The 24,149-nt window shown below is 42.4% G+C and overlaps 1 protein-coding gene across 1 annotated transcript in view; it reads right to left on the bottom strand.

Annotated features, from left to right (window-relative positions):
* Positions 1-24,149, bottom strand: part of PEX14 (peroxisomal biogenesis factor 14) — a 70,875-nt gene that overhangs the window by 23,362 nt on the left and 23,364 nt on the right. The window contains exon 3 of the mRNA XM_064678546.1: positions 13,458-13,542. Coding sequence (XP_064534616.1) covers positions 13,458-13,542 — 85 coding nt within the window. The remainder of the gene's footprint in view (positions 1-13,457; positions 13,543-24,149) is intronic.

Below are 24,149 nucleotides of genomic sequence, written 5' to 3'. Positions count from 1 at the left end.
AGATGAACTGCAACATAAAGAGCAACTTGCCTCAATGTTATTTATTTCCTCTTTGACTTTAAACTTTAGAAAGGAACAAAAAACCCCTTTGTACAGACTTATCACAGGAAAAATCATATAAAGTGTCTATAACTGAAGTTTGAGTGTTTGAAGAACACACAGAACGGAGCACTGAACACACAGTCTGACTGCACACTGGGCACTCCCTCTGAAGGGAGGCCACTATGGGGAGCACAGAGAACAGGAGCTGCAGCTGCATCATCGGAGAGAATGTAAAAATACATGGGAGTATGCATGGAAAAAGATATGGAAACGTAAAGAAACCAACACTGGGTGAGGAGCCCTGAAAACAGTCCTTTTTTTGACAACCTCACAGAGCGTCCTGGCTCCTCTAACTCGGTTTCTGTAAAGTGGAATCAGTGTTAGACACCTGGGAGTCAGGAATCATCACAGTGAGAAGATAAGCTGAATTAAGAAAATTACATCTAAATGCTAAATATTTGATTATTATGGTACCAATGTTTCAGGTAAATCTGGTTTGCTCTTCCCCCAGAAAGACAGAGACGCTTCTACACTATTATAAAAAGACATGTCAGCAAGTATTCATTACAGATTATAAATCACCCTCGGTCTTCGTTCTTTTGTTTTAGAGAAATTTTTTTACATGCCATTAAAATATTGTTTGCTGAATGCTACTACAAAGGTAGCCACCTGTAAAATTAAAGGCTGATGCTGCCAATAACAGTGTTGAAATACCTTCTGTTTAAAAGGCAAACCTACTTTGTAATTTTTAACACAAGTATATAAATATTCCTCCACCCACCCTTCACAATTTGTTGGTTACATCGCGTCCATTTAGACAACAACCATCTATGTCATCACACAGGATGTTAATCTTGGGTGGAGAAGAAAGAAACAATAGTAAATGAACTTTTAAGAAACCCAGATTACACATTCAAGCAGGGTCCTTCACGATAAAAGAACAGCAAAGACAAAAAACATTAGGGGACAAGTCAACAAAATAGCAGAAGTTTCAAAAGATCATTTTTCATCCTTTGGTTTGTTTATTGTTATTTTTTTTCTCCCCTTGTGCCTTCAACAGCTCTTCAGAGCTCTGGAGAAAATTAAAGAGCCTGGATTAAACGCCCAAAGGACGACTAATGCTAACAATACTAAAAATAACGAGGTTAAGTGGTGGAAAAACTATGGTGACCACACACAGAGAACTGGAGTGGTAAGGTGGAGAAGGAGTTTCATCATTGCTCCCTGGGGCCATGCACAGAACATACTAACTGCTTCTGGTTCTCTGGGGTTCCGATTACCATGCCAAACACACCTCCAGAGTTTCCTTATTAGTATAATAAAAAGCTTCTACACATTTGTGTTCTATTCCCAGCCTTGCTATTGACCTTGTGTAGGTCATTTAACCTCCATCTGCCTCAGTTTCTACATCTGTAAAACCGGAACATTATTACACAATATCCTTTCTACAACGTTTCAGACTGACACAATCATCATCTACAAAGACTAACTGACAGGTTTGAGAATCTACACACTATATGCACTTGAGTTAGGTAAGGCATTTGTAACAAATAATTTATTCAAGTAACGTATTTAGCCCTTTTTTTTTTGTAGATCATCTATGGAAATACTTCCAGATTTCTAACTCTCATCAAGGACTCAAATTCATGCACTGCTTTGATTGGGTGCTAAAATACACGGCATTTCTCTGGTCTCCTTTCAGCCAAGTGTTGCCCTCAAAATCCAGTCACTGGGGTTGAATGTTCAAAATGGAAATATGGAAATATCTATTATTTTTAACACTGCCAGTTGTCTTCTAAAGCCTCACAAAAGTTCCAGCCCAGGAGTTGAAACGGGAGTGGCTACACAGAATTCACACAGAAACTGGAGTGAAGATTAAGAAACATTTATGGGCATGTTCCTGCAATATAACACAAGTCAGATCAGTAAGTGAGGCAGCTGAAGCAGCTGAAAGAACGAGGATAACTCTTGGAGTTCCTGGACTAGGAAATATCCCCTAAACAAAGAAATCACTGCACAAATAAACAGGGAGTGAATAAAAACGGGGAGATACTCCCTTCTGGGCACCACACAAGAACATGTCTCCTCTCTGGGATGCCAAAAGGTGAATCCACAGCACTGGGTAGCCCAGTGAAGAGCCCAAAGAGCTTCTCAGAATCAGGTCCCTGATGAAGGGCCAAGGATGCCCTTGGCAGATCCCTCTCTCTCCATGGAACTTCACACCCTCCAGTCTCCAAGCCCAGGGACCACCCCAGGCACAGGTAAAACCCTGCTGAGGGGGATGTGACTGTTTGATGTGCTGTTTGAGGGGCAGATCCCTCAGCAGCAGCTTCACACTTGGTCCCCAGGGATGGCACAGCCCCCAGACTCCTGCAATGCCCAGATACAACAACCTGCCCTTTCCAGTCACCTCAGGAGACAAAGCTCTCCAAAAGAGCTCCAACTCTTTTCTTCCTTCCTTTCCTCCCTGGTTTTCCTTTACTGCTACTCCGGTCTGTCTCAGGAGGCCTGGCATGAAAAAAGCTCTCCTCCTATGATGCAATGTTTGGGACCAGGTGAGGCCCTTACTCTGCAGACAACCCAACGAATGGGCCAGAGCAGCTCGTGCTCCCGTTGACAGTGCACGTGCTGGTGAATCCCAGCGCCCGGGGCGTTCTCGGCGAGCACGGAGCCACCCCAGCTCTCAGACACACACACAGGCGAGCGCTCGCTTTACCCGCCACCAACTCACACCTCACAAACAAATTATTTAACTACTCTATCCCCCAAGGAAGACAGTGATCATTTCAAATGCAGCTCCCTGCTCGTCTCTCACATACACGCAACGGCCTGATAGGTTAAATGCTGCCATTTAATTACAGTAATGGAACCTGCTATTTTTTGGTTCCCTTGAATCCTCTCTCGCTCTCTTTTTTAAACACACACAGAGTCATCTTTTAAACATGTGTTTTATATTTTGAGTTTAACAGCTGCATTCTCCCGGTTACTTGAAGAGCAGGAGTAATGATATTCTGATATTCCTCTCTGTACCTCTGAGCAGGCAGTCTTTTAAACACTACATAAAAAAGAAAGGCCAGGGGCTGCTGTAAGAAGGGATCCAGGCTAACACTGCAGAGGCCAATCTGCCCCTCCATTTACTGAGATGGTTTGCGTTGATTTTATTGAATAAAACCAGCTTAACCTCTCCCACCACCCCCCAAAGCAGCTGGGGTCTGGAGTGATGGATAAACATGAAAATGCTTTGAGTAATTTTACTGAAAATGCTATAAACATCAGTCCATCACGATGTACAGTATGGTACAGTATGGTTGTATTTACAGATCTGTGGCTGGCAGTCAGAATTATCTCAGATCTAACTGCTCTTAATACATCTGCCTCAGTGCCCCCATCTAAAATGGGGATGGTATTTCCTCTGTATCCCACTGAAATCTGGAGTTTGCAAACTGTTTCAAGAATGAAAAGGTCTAATGAAGAGAAAAAAACGTAATCAGAAGTGCCTTAAATTAATTTTATAATCTTGCCATTTCACTAAAGGTGTCAGAAGCTTAGTCAGTTAATATTTGTAGAGTACTTTGAATATGCAAAGTGGCATAGAAATATGGGATATAGGTGTGTTAAATTCTGGAGCATGCTGCAAAACACTTCGCTCTTGAGGGAATTTGGGAAAGGGGCTGTAGGTGGCCAAAACCCAGAGGGTTTTACTGTGGGTTATTACTGAAGGAGGACACACAGCACAGCACTACAAGTGGCACAGTAACTGTTTGTGGGAGTTCCATTTCATACTGCCTGGCAATTAGAAAAAAATCAAGAAGCAAAGCTTTAGTACTTCCAAGTCAAAATAAATTCTTACCTATGCTAAGGCCACAACACTCCTAGAAAAATACCCATATTACACCTGTCCTCAGCTTTATTTGTCCTCTAAATGTGAAAAGCTTATTTATTTGTTCCGTGGTAGTTGGCTCCCAATCAGCCAGCCAGCCATGCAGGGATATTGCCCATCTTCATCCCTCTGGTACGGACATCCACTGGTGTCTCTAAAGGATGGAATCTTAAAAGGTGAGGCAAGGCAGAGACAAAGACAAATTTAATTTTATCACCATAAAAAGGGGACATTTCCACATGGGCAGCAAGGACATGAATATCATGTGTATGCGGGGGCGGGGGATTATAAACGCATTTTTGGCGAAATTCAATAAAGCTGATTCCACTGCATAAGGTCAGCAATTTACTTTTAAAAAATGATATGATTGCAACTTTTAATATAACCCATGTATTTGCTGCAAGATGCTGTAGAAGATTGTGTAATGTAACCACTCGACCTCTCCACAGGAGCAGAGATCACCCCATTTACCCTTTATTGTCTTGCTAAAAGCAATGCACATTTGCACGGTAGGACAAAGTCAACAGCTTTTACTTCAGAGAGCCTCAGATTTCATGAGAATGAATTCCCTGCCCTGCTCCTGGGGTAGTGGAGTCGCCTGGACTGGGCTCCATCAGAAAGAATAGCAAGGAATGAACCAAAAACTAAATTCCCCTTTTAGCCAAGGAAAGAATGATTGCATTCCAGATTAAAAGTAAGAGGGAACAGTGCACAGCAGAAAAGCAAACTGTGGGATTTTCTGTTCACAGGTACCAAAGGCATAGTTTTAAATGGAGTAGAAATGTTGCCTAAGAGATCCTAGAGAATTATGTCATACAGCAACTTATTTCATCTTTCCTAACAGAAAGTATCATTAGGTCTGAGATGGATTTCAGCAGAAGAGCTACACAGATTATCCTAATTACACTCCTTGGTTTAGCCCCAAGAGGGAAGGCTGTCTCTTCAGACCTAGAACACCAGGTTCATTACCAGAGCAGGTCAGCAGCTGAATTCCTTTACTTGCTCCAGGAAGACTGTGGAGAAACCCTGGGCTGGATGACCACGAAGAGCAAATTCCTTCTATCACAACAATATTTTTATACAAACGTACATAGATTTCTTCAACTGTCTCAAGGTGAATCTTCCTTCAAAGGTCAAAGCTGCAGGGCTGGATTAGGATTGCACGCAATCTGCTCCAGCCTTGACATCCTGACATTCTCAGGTTTGCAGCTCTCCCCTCCCATACACAGCTGATGGAAGGAAATTCTCAATCTCTCTGCAAGTGTGGCTTTTACTGCGGCAACTTCAAAAATCCCAGGCTGCAGCACCAAGAACTCCAAACCCAGCACATGAGAGCAGTTTACAAACACAGCTAACATAAATCTCACCGAGGCAATAAGGCAAAAGTGGTCATTAGCCCCATTTTACAGCTGGGCAGGCTGAGAACAAGAAATGTACCCAGAGCCAAGCAGTCACGTCTCAGATCTCCCATGCCTGCTCTTAGACTGGAACTACAGAGGTGACTTTCTTTTGGCACTTGGCATTTACTGTCACTTGAAAACACGGTAAATAAATGATTAAATCCACAAGTCAGACTTAGGGGCTGGGTCTTTTCTGCCCATCTCGAAGCCTCACAATTTCAGGATTCAGAATATAACTGACTATTTTAGTATTATCTTCTAAAATAGACTTCAACTCCCTCTGCTGCAATCATATTATTTTTTCAATGCTACCAGGAACGGAAATATTATTTTGTCAGTAAACAAGGCAGATATGACTCAAAGTACACTCAGTGAGCAATAGGAGTTAATTTTGCAAAGCCATTTTTAACGGCTCTTTTACATTACATAGTTACTGTCAGATAGCCAAGTGGAGAGACATCATTAAACCCATGACATTCCAATTATTTGTTAAAATTAAGCTTACAACCAGTATTTTGTAGCATGTACAATTTCCTCAGCATCAAACCGGTCTGTTCCAATTTATCAATAATTTTCAAGCTACAAAAATGTGGCAAAGGTGATTCTGGACTCTTCACTGAAATCATGAGGAATTTCTTCAGTCCTGTAGACACAGGAGATGTAGCAGATTTTCCCCAATATACTCTGAATGAATCACCTCTCTTGCTCTGTGGAATATAGATCTAAATGGCTCAAGATCTCTGTAGGAGAGAGAGGAAGGAACTACCACCAATCTGACTGTTGTAGAACACACAAATAGGCATTTAGAGGATGCAAAATTTGCAAGTTGCTTCCTCAGTGTTCTCAGCATCACTAAAAATCAAAGGGGTGCCTCTCATGATACACCAGAACACTTTACACAGAAACTGAAGAGAAAGTCGCCGAGATTTTCATGGTTTTAATATTAAATAGCAAATCTTGTACCAAAGCCCTTTAAACTTACCTTGTTTAGACAAACACACTGTGGGGATCAGTGGATCTTAGGCTTTCCATTACCTTTTTTCCTCTGCTCCCTTTAAACAGGCTCAAGGAGGATGTTTTTCCTCGTGTTCAGCAGCAGGGTTCAGAGCCAGCAGTGCAGAGTTTTCAAGCCAAGGGTGCAAGTACAAAGCACTGCACGAGGACAAGTTCATTGGAACTATCCAGTAACAACAATGATATATTTTCCTGCCAGTGAAAAGCACTTCTGTGAAAGAATTCTTTAGTTCCAGCTACAGCTCAGCAATAAACTTCTAGAACATAATTTTTGCATACAGAAAATGTTTCTTCAAAAAAACCCCCAAAATGTTATGGAGAAAAGTAGTGATTTCCTAACAATTAAAAAAGCATTTTTCCAAATGTTTTCACTGTAATATTATGGTACATATTATATTATTCTATTAATCTCTTTGTATTGATTAGACTCGTGTCTAATCAATACAGAGTGATCTGACAGCTCTATAATATTTCATTTTTTAAAAAAAAAATGTGATTTTAAATGTTAATCCCTATGTAATATAAAAACAAATTTCCAAATCTCAGAATTTCCAGCGGGATAGAAATCTATTGTTCAACCTGGTTTCTAGATACCACTGAGTTATAAAACCCAATTGTTATAAAACAATGAAATGTAGAGAAGTACAATGTTTTTCTAAAATAGCAAACTCACTTATAAGTAACTACAGTTTTTAGCATACACACTCTTTCCTTAATTAGCTGGCTATTACAGACATGAAAAGGTAGGAAAAAGAAAGGATTGACTTCCTTTGTGCACTGCACCACATGGGCAGTTATTCCTAACCTGATGTCAGGTGTTCTTCTGCCCTCTCATGAACCACTGGTGACTGGGAAAAGAGCCAAAGATGGGCTATGAACTGATTTGCCATGTTAATAGGGACTAAATAGATAATTTTTCCCAAACCTCCTTTCAAATCTTGAGGAATGGTAGTGAAGGCTTTTATCAGCTGTTAAGATTTTCTTCCCAAACCCCTGACAACTCCAAAGCAGCGCCATATCTGACTCCCAGGGTGTCCTAAGGCTGAGCAGTTTATCACATTTTGTTAGCTCTGCTGCAGGTCCCTTCTCAACAAAGGAGCCCAGAAAATCCGTAAAGTTCATGACAAGTTCAGACACCACAAACAGTGGTAAAATTGATGGGGGGAAAGAGTCAGCATGATGAATAGGCTGGGACTGAACACCCAGTGACTGATCTGCCCACGCAAGAGTGGCAGGACAGGGAGACACCTCCTTCCCAGCAGATGGATAGAGATTGTCAATCATCTTCAGGAATAAAAAGGAAGCAACTAATACAAAATACAGAACGGTGGAACTAATTTCTGGATCACAAGCACATCTGTTCTTCTGCATTCTGATACTGCAGCAGTGGAAATCTTACCTGTCTGCTGAGCATTATCAGCACTGGGCAAACACAGCAGAGTGCCACAAATGGATGGTGGCAGTGCTGATTCAGACTGGAACTGGTGTGACTTTGTGAGCAATGCCAGCCTTCCTTCTCTCCCTCCTCATTCTTCAGGTCCTTAATAAGCTCCTTGGGAGCCAACCACATTTCCCCATTTATGCAGGGCTGTGTAGATTCAAATTTTGGATGGGAAGGCACCTAAAGAACAAACTGGTTGCATGAACAGGTGTAGGACATATTTTTACTTAACCTAGCAAAATATTATAAGGCACATTAGCTGTCTTGCACAGTCATAAACAGAGGCCTAACCATCTTTAGTAATTAAATATCCCATAGTGCTTTTCAAGAATCTTAGTAAATTTTTTACTCAGTAATTACATTCTCTATCCCTAAAGCTCCCTTTGCAAGATCACTTAGATAAAGTATTCTTCATTTCCTCTCCTAAAAACCACGTAGTGATGTTAAGCAGCTGCTGTCCTCTACCTCAGAAGTGGATGCTTTTTAGTGGAAAGCACAGTGAGATCTAGATTACAGAATCACTGAATGATTCTGATAATGACAGATAACCCTAGAAACACCATCAGACATGTTCCATGCAAGTAGCTGCAAAGTTGCCATGGTTAATGGGTACAGTGTGCTCCAAAACCCTCACATGAAAACCATCATGAGCATGCAGAATGCTCTGACTTCCCTTTAACCTCTCCAGTCATTTCTGTACCCAAGCTCTTACACTTACTTTATGCTACTTGAACACCTGCTGCAAACTTCTTTAACAAGCAGAAAGCACACCCTCCCTGCTTCTACCTGTGCCAGGGGACTTTCTCTCCTGTGTTAATTTGTTCCAAAAGCTTAAAACACTAAGCAACTTCTTGCAGTAAATTTTTGCTATCAGTATCTGGGTTCCAGGTCTCGCTTGCAGCTTTGCAAGGGCAAGAGATGAGGTCTGGGGTGCAAAACACTGAGTCAACAGCTAGGGAACAAGTCACCTGAGCTGCAGGTACAAAGCAGGACAAGCCTCACTCACACAGTCAGTGCAGTTGTGCTGGGTTTGGCTGGGACAGAGCGGGTTTTTTTCATGTAGCTATTTGGGGCTATGTTTTGGATTTGTGCTAAAAGCAGTGGACAGATGCTGTGGAACACCCCTTTGGTCAGTTGGGGTCAGCTGTCCCAGCTTCCTGTGCCCCTCCAGCCTCCTTGCTGGTGGGCTGAGAAGCAGAAAAGGCCTTGGCTCTGTGTACACCTTGCTCAGCTACAGCTAAAACACCTCTGTGTTACCAACACTGCCTTCAGCACAAACCCCAAACACAGCCCACACCAGCTACTGTGGAGAAGCCAACACAGCCAGGAAAAAAACTCCTTTTCCTCACTGTCTCTAATCCTGTCAGGAAGTCTGAAGAGAAGGACAAGTCACCCAGCATTCCTCGAAGAGTCAACATGTTCATCCTAATCCCACATCTGCGTATCAAACACAGCAAATCCTATAAGAGCAGAAGTTTGGAGGGCTGGAGCAGTTTGGACCAAATGGGTATTTTGACAGCATGGGTTACTAACTATTTTTCTGTCTGAGTTGGCACTGGACTCTATTGGCTTGCACTGTATTTTCTTCTCAAGAAAAAGCTTTGTAAAAACTGTTCCAGCTTCACTGAGACATGTTAAAGAATTAATTACAAAGTAAAGCTGAAGGAGAAAATTAATTTTGGAAACACAAGAGGTTACTTTTCTTTTCCTCCCTTTTCTGGAAGTGGGGGAGGAAAGGCAGTTATTTTCATCTTCATGCTGGGGGCAGGAGTTGGGAGCTGTCCAGTCGATAACCTGGCCATCAGAACAAGGTTTGTAATTAAAAGGTCAGTGACCTGGAAAGCTGGGGCCTCACTCTCAGGGCTTCTCAGTAATGACGGCGCTATTAAATTAAGACTGTTATGAAATCAATGCTAAAAAAGCTTTCATGGTAACGAGATTCCATTCAAGGACATGCAAACTGCCTCATGAAATGGACTTAAATTATAAAAAAAGAAAAGTAATAAAAGAGGGTTAAATTGAAATCTGCTGAAGAATTTGCTGTCTTTAAAGCCCTCCAGCAGTGGGCTGTGCCCCCTTCCCTGAGGTCCTCAAGGTGATCCATCTGAGTTTCTTTGGTAAAGGAGAATTCTAAGACAGGGGTTCAACTCCCAAGAATGCAGACTATAGAAAGAGGAAGATAATTAAGTCAGTTTTCTACTGGAGATTCTGGGGCTGACACCATTTGTTTCCAGGGAATCAAGTGTCTTAGAGCTCTGACTGGAAAGGGGCATGTGGAATTAAATAATTTTTTCATCTCTTCAGAAATCACCACAGTCTGGCATCTTGACACAGGCAAAATTTTCTGGAACCCTGATGCACTGCAAAAAACCTTCTGGGTAGACGTTTTCCCAACATAACTCAACAATTATACATTAACCTGCTCTAATGCACTCCTGTTCTCCCATCACCATTATTTCTGAGCTCCTCATATGCCTTTGTCTGTTCCCACAATCCCACTCTGGGAAGGCATTACTGTACTCATTTTACAGACGAAGAGAACAAGCAGCTAACAAAACAGTTCTTCATCCAAGATGACACAACAAGTCTGGAACCTGGCAGTTTTTCCCTTCTCTGCCCCAAAAACCCAGCACCCTGAAAACAGAGCTCCCCACGAATAGTGCACTTCCACCTCCTTTCTCTGCCTTGCCAGAAGTTGCAGATTCAGAGCACACCAAATTAACAAGCCACATGGGTTACTGGCTGGGTAACTGAGCAGTACAGGACATCTGAGGCACAACAGTGAGATGACAGACACATTTCCACAAGGGTTTAAACCCCACATGCTGTCTAATTACTCCCAAGGCGCCGCTGATTCTGTGGCATGTCATCAGCAGAATCAGCGAGTTGGACAAAAAACAAACAGCATCTTTTTTTCCTTTCTTTTCTTTCAGATACTCTGAGGGGAAACAGCTGTTTTTTCCCTTCATCTGAAGAAGTTCATGATAAAAAGGAGGAAATGTCATAAATTACACAAAATGCCAGTGTAAGCTTCAAAGAAAATGATAAATGATTCTAATAACTTCATGTTTCTCATTAATGCCTCTGTATATGGGAGTTTAAAAGTGCTTAAGACAACAGAGAAATCTCATCCAACTTTTGAAAGCCCTTTTACAAATGCAGGACACCCTCGGTCTCCCAACTGTCATCAACACAATCACCCCATGTGCCAGAGAGAGCAGTTCAGCACCCCCTGACCTGCACAGAACCAGGGACCCCCCCTGCTTTCAGCCTCTGCAGCTGCTGCTTCCTCAGAAACCAAGCCCAGGCCAGCTGAGGATCCTGCAGAAACTTTCGTTTCTCACCACGCCAAAATGGATCAAACCAAATCCAGTTCTTGTATTAAATATTAAATAATACTGGAAGGAAAGAAAATTTGATTGGCCTTTTTTCAGAAGGGGACTCATAGAAAAAGAGGAAAAAATTCTAATTCAAGGCAGAACCATCCCTGCAAGTCTCAGAAGCAAAATTTCCTGAGCAAAGTCAGGATTGCAGGACCTTTGTGACCGGCAGTGAGGACTTCTCTGCCAGACAGCCTAAACTGGGGATAACCACTATCTTTGGGAATGACAGGGACTGTATATCAGAGAACAGGGGGGACAGCCCTCCAAACCCTGTAATCCCTCATCTCCTCGGCACTAAACCAGCACGACATCCACGTCTCAGGAATAATTGCCTCCATCTGCAAGAGCACAGAGGTACCACACCAGTGTGAACCTTCTGCTCTCGAGCACTGAACACAGGGCAGATTCCATATGGACCCACTTCTAGTGACTGCTGGGTACAGGCACTACTGGACCCTGATCCTTCCTATCTCCTACCGTTAAGTTTTCAAACAAACAATTAGCACAAAGGGAAGGAGGGCTAATTAACAAACAGAAACAAACAAACAGCTCTACCAAACCATTTCAGCTCTTTAGTAATTATTAGCCAAGTAATTCATAAGAAGTATTAGTCGGGCCACAGTTTCTCTGTGCCTCCATCTCCCCACCCTTCCTCTTCTCCCAGTCAGGGATTTATTAAAATTAAACAGATTAGATGGAGCTCCTGATACTAAAAACTGTTCAGCAAAGCCTGCGGTGGGGAAGTGCAGAGCAAACACCAGAGACATTTGTCTCTAAATTGCTCTAAATACCTTCTGCAAATGAAATTCTAACCCAGCTGTGTTGAGAGAGAAAATGAGGAATAACTGGTCATTGTCAGCACAGAAGAAGATCAGGCAGTTATAATATTGCACGATATACTGGGGGCTAAGGATCTCTCGGCAACAATAGATTTTGTATCAGGTTACCCCGGGTAATCAGCACAGCTTTTAGGCTCAGCTTTCCCTTGCTTCATTGCTTCGATGATAGAGTTGAAATCCCCAAGCTTTTATGATTAATTACTCCCCGTAGGTCCACATATTTCAAGGAAAAACTCATGGAGCACAGCGACCAACAGGCTCCAAATTTTAATGTCGTCCTGATGGCAGGGCAGGGCAGGCAGCATACCTATGTGATTGGAATGTCCTGTTAATTGGCACGAGGACAAGCAGTGAGAGGATCACACTCCAGATGATGTGAACTACTTGTCATGACATCATTGCCAAAACACAAGGCTGCCATTCCCTTCTAGGTCCTTTGCTGTTCAGGATGAGCAAAGCTGTGCATACCCTTGAGCCCTCCATCTCATGACATCAGGTCTCAGGCGTCTCAATAAACAGTTCATAACCCCAAACAGAATAATATATATTTCATAGGCTTCTCTACTATTCAAAGCTCAAGATCTTTAGCTCTAGAATTTGATGTACCCTGAAGTACTTGTGACCTCAATGTATAAGTGGGTTGCTCCCCTCTGAAGTCTGGAGTTTGTATTTTCAGTATCATTTCAACACTTAAAGTGCTCCACAGTGCATGTAATTAACTCCAAGTTAAAACTGTCCTTATTATTTACATCTTGTGGTAAGGATCTAAGCAGTATGGTCCCAGGAGGGTAGCAAAATATGGAGCAAACTTCACCTGAAATGCACTGCAAGTTGTGGAATAAAAACTTCAGAAATAAAAAAGGAACAAAAGATAGTTCCACTATGAGTCAGAAAGTAAAATAAGTGTTCAGTAGGCAATGGCTGAAGTATGTTCCATCTGTCTAAGACAATATAGGATTTGTCAGGATCTGTTCTATCCGTGCTATAGAAAAGGGCTAAACTCAGTCAGTGGTTTACCATTTCAGCCTGAAAGTCAGGCTGACCCCAAGCCTGACCTTAACCTGACCTTGTTTACTTTCACCAAGTCCTTTGCCCTTCACTGTTCTCCCTCTCTTCAGAAACGTTTGACCTTTTCACCCAGACGTTGGCCAGTGTCAGTAAGGCTAGAACTGACCAACTAGTCCACAACTCTGAACTGTCCTCACTGCAGAAAAGATACAATAACAGTTAACCCAAAAACTTCCCATGTGTCTTTTGTATTCCACAATTCCACATCTGGTGCCAATATTGCTCTAGCCAGTTGGGAAGAGACTGATACTTAAAACTTTCAAATCTTCTTTTGAGGCAGATCACTTGCTTTGTCCTTAACATCTAGTTTTCCAAAGCAATACATTTTGGCTTTACACTAACTCAAGGTCCCTCACTATCACTGAGATCACAAACTTAAAGAGTCCATACCTTTCTTCTTCAGGAATGCTCTTCTGGTTGCAAGAGGACTTTGGCGGACCCGTGGATTCTGTAAAAACTTCACTGCTGTCACAATCTGAGGAGGGCGGGAGGATTGGAGAGAAAGAAGAGAGAACAGACCCAAGTTAGGAATGGTCAAAGCCCTGTTATCCATGATGCATTCTGTACTGCAAGGCAAGGCATCGCACCCACCACGTGGAGAGGGGCTGGAGCCAACACCGCCCCAACTTTCAGAACTGGTTCAAAGAGCACCAGAGCCTGTGGCTCAAATCTAATCAGACAGCACAATTATAGTGTTTCAGCCTAGAAGTTCTTGTTGAATTACTCTTGGAGCAGCTCAACCTGCACAAAAAACTCCATTGAGATTCTCAGGGGTTTCTGTCATTTATATTGTGATCTTCTTACCTAGGTTGGCTACTACAGTTAAGGGCAACCCTGAGTCAATGCATGTGAAGAAGTAAGAGCTGGCTTACTGTAAGAATGCTTCCTTTCTGACTTAAAGCTCCCTGGAAATTCTAAGAGATTAAGGCCTTTTCTGCCACCATTCTAATTTACTGAAAGCAATAAATAAACCTCAGTTTGAAAAGAAGCAACTTCACATCTTTTGGATCCCATAACAATAATATAAAAAAAAGTCACTTTTAGTGACATAAATGGGTAGATGAGTAATTAAAGTTCCACACCAGCAAAACCCACAGAGTACTTTTGTCTACAGATGGCCTTCTACACATCCTTCTTTAAGATGACAGAGAACCTGAAACAGAGCACTTAGTCAAACAAAGGGTAAATGTGGGGTAATACCCAGTGGCATCATCAACAATGGCAGAGAGTTTTACATTTCCACTTAGTGCCAGTGAAAGGTATTTGGTTTTTTTCTTCAAATGGTAGTTCCACTTTCCACACACTCTGCTATACTGTTACACATGTTATTACACGTTGCTGCACCAGTGATTCATTCTACTTTTATATAAAGACATCTGTTCCAATTGTGGTATCGGGAGGAATAATGTGTTAACAGCACTCAGGTGATGGACACATCCATGTGAACTAGTGGAAGGCATAACCTCCCTCCTCTGGAGCTGAAAATAACCATCCTAATACGCTAGACCTACGTCAGGCAGGTCTTGAAGAGTTTATCTTAAAACACAGTTTCTGGAATTCAGTTCCAAAAAGGTTTGCAAAACTTTCACAGCAGCAGAAGAAAGGGAAATACAGCATCACTCCTGGAATCACTAAGTTTCACTTTGTGTTTGAATCAAACGCTTCGAATATGCATTTCTGGTCAGAGAGCAAAGTTCTGATGGGTTTAATGGCACTTTCAATGTACTCCTCAGTGCATTCCATCAATGTTTTTTTTCTTTTAAATTGCATCTCTTATTTCTTTAAATACATTAATCAGGCTAGTGTAGGCAAAACGGATCCATTGGACAATGCAATAAACATGAATTATCATCTATCCAACATGCATAATGGCTTAAAAATACATAATAGCAGGTGTAGTTTAAATGATTAGTTATTACACCTGTGGTGGGTCTGATTCAATTGGGGAAAATCATCTTTAATAGGTTAAAAGGTTTAGATCACCAGGCTTCCCTTAAAGTGGCTGTAGAGAGGGTATGATGGAGTACGCTGTCATTACTAATTCATTTAAGAAAAACATGGGGGATACAGCAAAGAACAGCATAAACGAGCGAATCCAATTTAAACATCAGGTAAGGCAGAAAACACCTTTTAAAAAAGCATGATAAATGAATTTGGGAGAGAGATGGAATTGACAGATTTATTTTAACGGGAATTTGACAAAGTCCCAGCACACTTCCAAGTTGGGAGGGAGAAACGAACGGGGTGTTTTTAATTCTTTTCCCTTTTCTTGTTTTCCTGCATTTTTTTCCCTTAAGTTTACATTGGGCAATTTTGAACCATAAAATACTAGAGCAAAACACCCCACATAAAGTACACTTGGGCTTCATTTATGTGCACTTGATCTGTCTCCAGCTGAAATGCAGGTGACAGGCAAATCACAGATTTAAACCGTGCTGATACTGCTGTGCCAGATGCAGAAATGTAAAGCACCCAAACTAATAACCTTAAGGTAATATGCTGAATAAGAAAGATGCCCAAACGAGCAGACTGGCAAACATGTGAATGTATCAACACCACTTCCCATCTAACAATAATAACTTGTGCCTTCAGAAACTCCTCAACACTCCCCCCCACGCTGAGTGAGCCAGAGACACGAACGGCCTGCAGACCTGCAGTTCTGCAAGCTCTTATATTTAATTATCATTTTTTAAGCATAAAAAAAAAAACCCTGTAAGAAAAAAGCAGTATTTTTCATTATGCTGTTTCAGTCACAGCCGTGTGAGCATTTCATTGATTCTAACCCTTTATTAAAACTTATTTTTGCCTTGTAAAAATGTAAACATTTCAGTAGTAAATTTCGCTCCAAAATAAACTTCTATTTTATCTCTCCCCTGCACCACTTCCTCCATTATTCACAACCTTTTTAATCTTAAAACAAAATAAAATTACAAGCAACAACAAACTCCATAAAGAAGAATCCTGGACATGTATTCCTCCTCCCAGTAATCCCATGTTTCTCATATTTGTGTTTGCATTTGCCTCTGAACGTTCCTCCTATAGGCTGAGCTGAAACATCCTCATATTTATAATCCATCTTGTATACACGAGCAACTTACAAAGCAATTTTGGCCATGTCAAAATGCCAATATTTTCAACAAACACACACAAGAACTTCCCTACCTTCTATGGATCATTTTCTTTGCACAAACAAGGGCAACTGCAGTCCATAATTTAAACAACAGAAAAAGGAGGAGGAAGATGAGAAGACTTGCAGTCCTGTGTATAGCCAAAAAAATCATGTGGCAAATAGCACTCTGACTCAGCTGCTAACATTGTTCCATACTATTTCTGTAGCATTTGTAACACTTCTCCAAATTTTTATGGTATTAGGACACTGCCAAATAATGAGCATTGTATCACTGCTCTGAGGCTTGGATTGCCAGCACGCACCCCCAGCACATTGGCTGGGTCTGGTGGGTCAGGTACATATTTCTATTAAAGAAAGACAGTTTGTATTTGGGTTTTAAAAGCCAGTCAATCCCATAAACTTGCTTTCCCACCACCACCTCTCCTGCAGTGACAGGATCCACAAAGGCATCTTTCTGACTGAGTGGAGACGGGTGGAATCCTGCAGCAGGTCTTGTCCTGCAGTTTGATTTTCCAATTAAAAGATGAATGTCACTGTTCATAGATTATATTTGCAACTGGCCAAATTACATAAATTCAGGCCAAATATTCTGCTCCAATGTCAAAGATATAAAACGGAGACAGGAACTTTATTGCAGATGTTGTGGGAGTGCAGCAGGCTGGCAAAATTCTGGGCCAAAGCACAGCACTTGGACGTTACAGCCAAGGTCCCTCATTCCTAATTTCCCTCCCTTTTGTGTTAATGGGGAAGATAAAGACAGCCTTATTTCTTATTGTGCTCAAAGCTGCAGGGTTTCCAATAAAGCAATCTAAATGACTTTATCAGTTATTAGCATTAGAAAAATAAACCATGAAATTTAAAATACTGTGGCAAATGCCTATTTTCTACCATCTCAAAAAAAAAAAAAAAAGCCAACAAACAAAACCCAAACAACCAAACCCAATTAATTAACAGAAATGTAAAAGAAAATCATCGGACAAAAACCAAACAACCAAACCCAATTAACAGAAATGTAAAAGAAAATCATCATCAACAAAAGTTCCAGAGGATTTGCTCAGAGAGTTCCACGTGGAAAACAGACTCTAAAGCCACCAGGAGTGCAGCCCGTAAGAGCTCTAATAGATTCCCTAATACTGGGAACCCTCTGTAGGTTATTACTAAACAGCATTTGTTGATAGACTGAGACTTTGAGATGACCTGTGATGTAAAGGTTGGGTCTGAATTATACGTTGCAAGGGATGGTATTTTGTCTTTCTGAGTGGATCTGTATCTGTTTAAATGCAACACTTCTTTTCATTAAGCAGAGGCGGCCCAGGCCATGAACTATGCACAGACAGTTTACATTACATGTGCGGAAGCAATCAACACTGGCAATATACATGACGTATGTAAAAGAAGTTGGAATTAATTTTTTTCCAGTGTATTAAAAAATAATAATATGGCAGTATCAACAAACACTCAACCTATTTCAGCCAGAGCAGAAGGCCACGGCTATAGGGCAAATGGAACTGATCAATATATTAGCCTCCAGCAACACCCCCTCAGTGTACGGCTGTATGTTTGCAAGGCTCGGAAGATTAAATTGTCTGTGAAAGGTTTCTGCACTCCTACTCTAAAGGAGATACCCAGAATCCTGTTAACAAGCATCAGGCTAAAGCCAACTTACGTTTTAACAAGGGCTGACTTAAAAGCCTGGCACGGCGGTGAACAAGAAAACCCCTTCCAGCAGAAACGCGGCATTTTAGTAAGAAATCAGTGCCCTGCCAGGACTAACTTGACAAATATGGTTATCGGTGGCACACGGAAATAGTTGCAAAGCAGCTGTTAATCAGGGAAACACATCATAGAACGCTGATGCCAGCACTCGGAAAAAATGCAAGGGGCTAATTATGAAGCCATATATCTCACTAAGGAGGCACCGCTCCCGCATCCCGGCAGCGCTCCCGCCCAGCCGGTCCTGGGACACCGCTCCAGCCGCCTCCTCCAGGACAAGCCTTGTCCCAGCTCGGCCACCTGCACCCCAAAATTCCTGCAAAATTCGTGTTTCACAGAAAGCGCTTGTTATTTGTAAAGGAATTATCTGCAGGTCAGTCAGGGGAGGGGGAACGCTTTAAAGCTCCTGTGATTTCACTGAGATTTATAGGAAAACATGTAGAACCCCAGGAATTATTTTGGTTGAGAGATAACCTAGAAATCTACAAAGTTTGGTGGATCTCAAAGTTGGAAGGAGAAAAGTTTAAAAATGCAGTAACGACAATAGCAAAGCCCTCGTGTAAAACAGAAAGGGGGGGGGAATACAATTTAAAGCAAGATTCACGGAAGGCAGGAGAGCAAGATTCACAGGAACAAAGGCAAGGAAGAAACGGGCTATGAACCATACCTGAGATTAAGAACCTGGAACTAAGAGAACACCGAGTAGCAGCCAAAACAAAACAAAACAACAAAAAAAACCCCAAACAAACAAACAAAAAACCAAAACACCAAATAACAGCAACAACAAGATAAAAACCGGTAAAGATAAAAAGGGGTGCTGGGAACTCAGAGTCCGGATGACACGGAACTCTGCCACCCACACGAAGGGTGAGGGAGATGTTCCCAGCTGTGTCCCTGTCACGGGTCCTGCTCAGAAAAGGAGGCTCGGGGGGGACCTTATCACTCCAAACTACCCGAAAGGAGGTTGTAGCCAGGTGGGATTCAGGCTCTCCTCCCAGGGAACAAGCAATAGGACAAGGGGAGGTAGTCTTAATCTGCGCCAGGGGAGATTTAGGTTGGACATTAGGGCGAATTTCCCCACAGAGAGGGGGACGAGACATTGGGACGGGCTGCGCAGGGCGGCGGTGGAGTCGCCATCCCTGGAGGTGCTTAAGGGAAGACTCAAGTGCCGCGGTCTGGTTGACGAGGCGGTGCTGGGCGATGGGGTCGGCCTCGGGTGATCTCAGAGGTGTTTTTTACGGTGGTTGCGTGGATTCCGTGAGGGCGAACCCCGCGCTCCCTCAGCGCTCCCTCAGCGCTCCCGCGGGGCTCCCCCGGGCCGGGCCGCTCGCGGAGCCCGCGCGCCCCCTGGCGGCGCCGCCGCCGCCCCGCGCCCGCCGTCAGAGCCCCCAAATTAAGTGTTTTCACTCAGTGGAAATGAAATGTTTTTGCAAGATGAAACAGAAAGAAAATTGAGGTTTTAGGTAATTACTAGTTGGCATTTACATATCACAGGCTGGTTCAACACCTATTCATTTTCCTCTTTTATTTTCAATTTTTTAAAATTGCTCATTAAAACGAACACATGACAGGGACGGGGGGGGGGGGGAAAAATTGCTCTTCCTCTTTTTCCTGAGGACTACAAAATCCAAATCTACTTTAAATACATTTATCTATAATTATCACATACAAAAAAGCCTCACTTAATTTACATGAATAGGGTGACCAAAAAAAAAATTAAAAAAAAAAAAAATTATAAAAGCCAAGAAAAAAAAAACCATCTGAGCTGTCAGCGTGTTGTGCCTGCGGAGCGCCGGGGCCAGGCTGGAGCGAGCAGCGCTGGAGCAGCTGAGATTCCCGGTGTACCGCCATCCTAATCCCATCCATCCCACCCGCCGGCTCAGCTGGAGCACCGCTGCCTCCTTCCCCTTCAACATATTTTCCCCTCATTTCTTCTATTCCCACTACAAAGAAGTGACTGCACATAGCCCCTGTTCCCAACTTCTTTGTTCCAGAGCCACTCCACACTTCCTCCAGCTGCTCCCGAGGGTGTGACCTCTCCACCTCCTTCATTCACACAGAAGCAGCCTTTCCTCACATAACCTCACCATTTCCAGGGATCCTGGTCTGCAGCTCCAGCCGCACTTCCAGCTCGCTGGATTCTCCATTCACATTCCCTTTGTTCAGTTAAACACATCTGTCCTAAGCAAAGCCCTGAATTTTCCTGCACCCTTCAGCTTTTTTTAATTTTAACCTTGTGAAAGTCTTGTTTAACCCCACAACGCGTTGCAGGATACCATTTGTATGAAAAATGCTATATAAAATAAAGTTTTATTGTATCATATGTTAAGGGCATAAAACATCCCGGATAGAAGTGTACAGGAGCTGACATGATAGACTAATATATTTTAAGGTCTATTGTGTAAATATGTATTTAGGGAATTCTAAAGCATGGTATTATTGACCCAAGTCTCTCTTAAAACACATTGATATATGGAGTAAAAGCCCTTATGAAAAGTAGCAACTTCGTCTGTGTAGTAGTCACCTTTCAAAGTGAAATATCTCTGTCATCTCCAGTTTTTTATAATTCCATTGAAAACACATCTTGACAAAATTCCTGTCTTTTCAAGAGGAATAATATTCAAGTTAAACTTACACGCACAAAACTAAAAAGAACCAGAAACTTTCACACATTCATTAAAAGAAATGTAAAACAACTATTTTTATTTGCAGAGAAAATGTGCTAGCTATGTATTTCTATATTTCAGAAAGAAATACACCTCCAAATGAGACTTCATAACATCAGGTTTAACACAATAAAAACTGTTAGGGGGAAGTGATAAATGCTGGAAAAATGTCTTATAAGAAATATGAGCAGAAGAGCAAACTAAATGTATTAAACTGATAATGCAGCCGTAATAAATTTAACCAGTGAGCAGCACGAACCTTTTTTCTAGAGTTCAAACATTTTAACTTTTTACTGAAGAGAAATCATCTCACTTTCAGAGGGAAAATAAAATTTAAAAATCTCCTTTTTGCACTACTGCCTAAACTGAAGTTGCAGTCCCGGTACCACCAAAGAAGGAATTGCAGTGGGATGAGCAGGGTGGGGGTGTGGGGGGATAACTCCTGCAATCCAACTGGCAGCAAATTATTTGAAGTTCCTTTTACACAAAAATGGCAATAACCTCAGTGCTGAACGCAGGGGAGATCCCTGTGGATAATCCACGGACCAGCAGGTCAGCTCTCCTGCTCTAGGTAAGGAATCTGGCCCCCAGGGGGGTGAAGCCAACATGCCATGACCAAACTGATTCCACAGGATCCAAGAAAGATGCCAGAGGGAAGGTCAAAGCTCAAAACTTCGTAAAGAGAACCTGATTTTTGTAACTTTTCGTGACCCAATTTACACATCTTGCTTCTCCCTTCTCGCAGGAGGAAGCTCAGGGATGTCACTGGGGCTCTGTGCTGTAAAATTAACGCAAGTGTCGAGCTGCTGAGCTGAATCACCCCACAGGAATGTCATGACTCAGTGTCCAAGATGCTCACTACAGCAGAACTCACATCAGTGCCTGGCTCCACAGCTCCACAAAGGCATGATCCAGCTGCCAGGGGAGCAGCACCTCCAGCCTCACCTTTCTCCCTCCTCTCTCCATGTCACCATCACTGCAGAGCTCAGATACAGCAGCTCTCAAAAGAAATCCCTTCTACCCCATTACCTTCACATGTGTAGAATGTAGAAAACAACAAAGCTGTAATTTATTACATTTTCATTCTTTTAGCTACAGGGCAGGCAAGGACTGCTGAGGGGTTCATTCACACGCCAGGGAGCTGGAGGATGAGGTAAGGGTAGGAAGTCCATGTCACACCTAACAACTGTGCCTCAGTACCTAAAATCACTACTGAATGGGAGACTGCAGAAGGCTGAATCAATCAGAGATGCACCAGAACAGGATCACTGTTCACACCTAGATTCCTCTAATTCCACAGTCAAGGGATTGGAAAATACCTATGACACAAAGGTTTAAATTTAGTGCAAGGGGATAAAAAGCAGAACCCATCTGTGGAAGATGCTATAAAGATGTTTGAGACTGAAAAGACTCAAATGGACAAGCAAACCCAGCGAGTTCATTCCGTGAACCTGCGATTTCGAGAACCCCATTTCACAGAATTTTTAACCCATGGGAAATGTGGATTAGAAAACGAGTGTTTTCCTTTCAGCAATAAACCCCCCAAAAATTAGGGGTGAAGTCACGGGGCTACGATGGTTTTATGACAGAGTAAATAAGGAGATACTGGAGGAAACTATTTGGATCACCAGATTCTAAGAAACAAAAGGTTTCTTGTTGGAAACACGAAAGAAGCTGGAAATTGTGACAGATGCACAATAAATCATGCAAACCACAGCAGTTGGGAAGAAATAGCAAAAGCAGAAGAACTTAAAACACTGGAAGACCTTTTTGCAAATTTAGTATTTTACTTAGAGCTCTTTGGGACCAGACTGGTCCTTTTACTCTGCATTTGCACAGTGCCTGCTGCTGGTCTGCCATCAGCCTCCTCGACATTTATTACAACACAAATAATAATAAAGGCTGAGCAGACCATGCACTTTGTTCCTGCTGTTAATTGCCCCATTAAGGGAAAAACGAAGTAAGGGGCAAGAAACCTGATTGGCCAGAGCTGCCTCGTCTGTGGGGACTGCAAGTGGAATAATTTTATAGATCCGAAAGCAGCTGCGCCCCTTGCCTTTGTCCAGTTCTCAGCAGAAAGGAGCTCACACCACACAATTCCCCCCTCAGAGGGAGGAACTTGCATGCCCAGCCTCAAAAGCAACTCAGCTTCCCTGTCAACTCTCAGGATGCTTCCTCTGTAACAGGAGAGAAACAGTAAAACAGCAAACACAGGAACGTTTCCACAGTAGCTGCCCAGGCCATCAATAAATACCCTGCAAACAACGGGGCCAATTCATTGTCCCCTGTGGTCAGTTTGGTGCTTTTCATGGATGTTACCATCACTACTTACAGGAACAAAGCATAGGGGTGTCAGGACAAATTCAGGATGCTGCTCAACCAGTACAGCACTGCATGCCCCAAAAAAATCCCGTGTACTCATCACCTCCTCCTCTCCTTGAAACCCTTGAGTAAGATGCCACCACCCTAAACCGAGTTACGACGTCCAAGAGAATTAGTTCTACAGAGAATTAAACTGACACCAGGGCGCTTCTCCCTAATTCCCACACAGAAATTTAGGTACGAAGCAGGAAGGTCTAAAAAAAACAGAGAAGGTTCAAAACGGCACTTCTGCTGTTTTTTTATTTTCCTTAAACCTTGGCACAGCCAGCACATGTCAGGGACTATTATAATTATACTCTTTACGTGCTGAAAAATTAATAAACAATTACTCACTTCGGGGAAAAAAAAAAGAAAGCAGCCATTTCCTTGACAAATGCTGCAGAAAGCATCAACAATCTCTCTGAAATCTGGGTCCACAGCAGGGAATTAACACCAAGGGAAGAATGGCCACGGCTGCTGCCGAGAGCTGGCACGACTGGAAACCTGAGGCTGTAATTCAGTTTTCTCAGGAGTCTGCACCTGATCCAGAGGAGCTACAAAGCATTTTTATATCTTTGTAACAGAAAAAAAAAAAGCAGATTCAGTCTTTAATGCTGCTTTGGCCCAAGTACAGGCTGGTCAACCAATTCCTATTAAGCCACAAGGTCCAAAATTGGGGTGTTTGAGATGCACTGGAATCAATCCTGCTGGGCCAGAAAGGGCTTCCACGCTGCCTTCGTGGCTGCAAACTGAGGGTTACCTCTGCTGTGGGAGGAAGTCAAGCTCACCTTTCCAGGAAACCATGAGAAAGATAAAAAATACACACTTTCCTGAGCAAGTGAATGAGACAGCAAAAATATGGGGCCTTGAGAAATTCTCACACAAATTTATCTGCAGCCTGAATTTTGATTAAAATCTGCCATTCGGCAAGTTCTTTTCTAAAATACTGGCAAAGTTCTATATTAACTTCCTTGAGAATACAGAGGGAACTCATGTGCACCTGCACTGAAAGGCTTCCAATATTCTTTAAAAAAAAAAATTAAATAAAGCTAAATAAATGCTGCCTATCCCTTTTTAAGCAGCCCCACTCTAAGGTGGTTTTCTCCCCACCTTAAATCAATGGTAACCCAATTCCAGTGCCTTGCAGCTCTGTCTGAGAACTAGAGGGGAGATCAACGCTTTTTATCTTAAGGATTATGGATCCCTCCTTGG

This window comes from Pseudopipra pipra, chromosome 22 (assembly GCF_036250125.1).
Source record: "Pseudopipra pipra isolate bDixPip1 chromosome 22, bDixPip1.hap1, whole genome shotgun sequence".
In the NCBI taxonomy this organism is placed as follows: Eukaryota; Metazoa; Chordata; class Aves; order Passeriformes; family Pipridae; genus Pseudopipra; species Pseudopipra pipra.
Note: the sequence above shows the minus strand (reverse complement) of the source record. Positions and strands in the feature narration are given on the sequence as shown.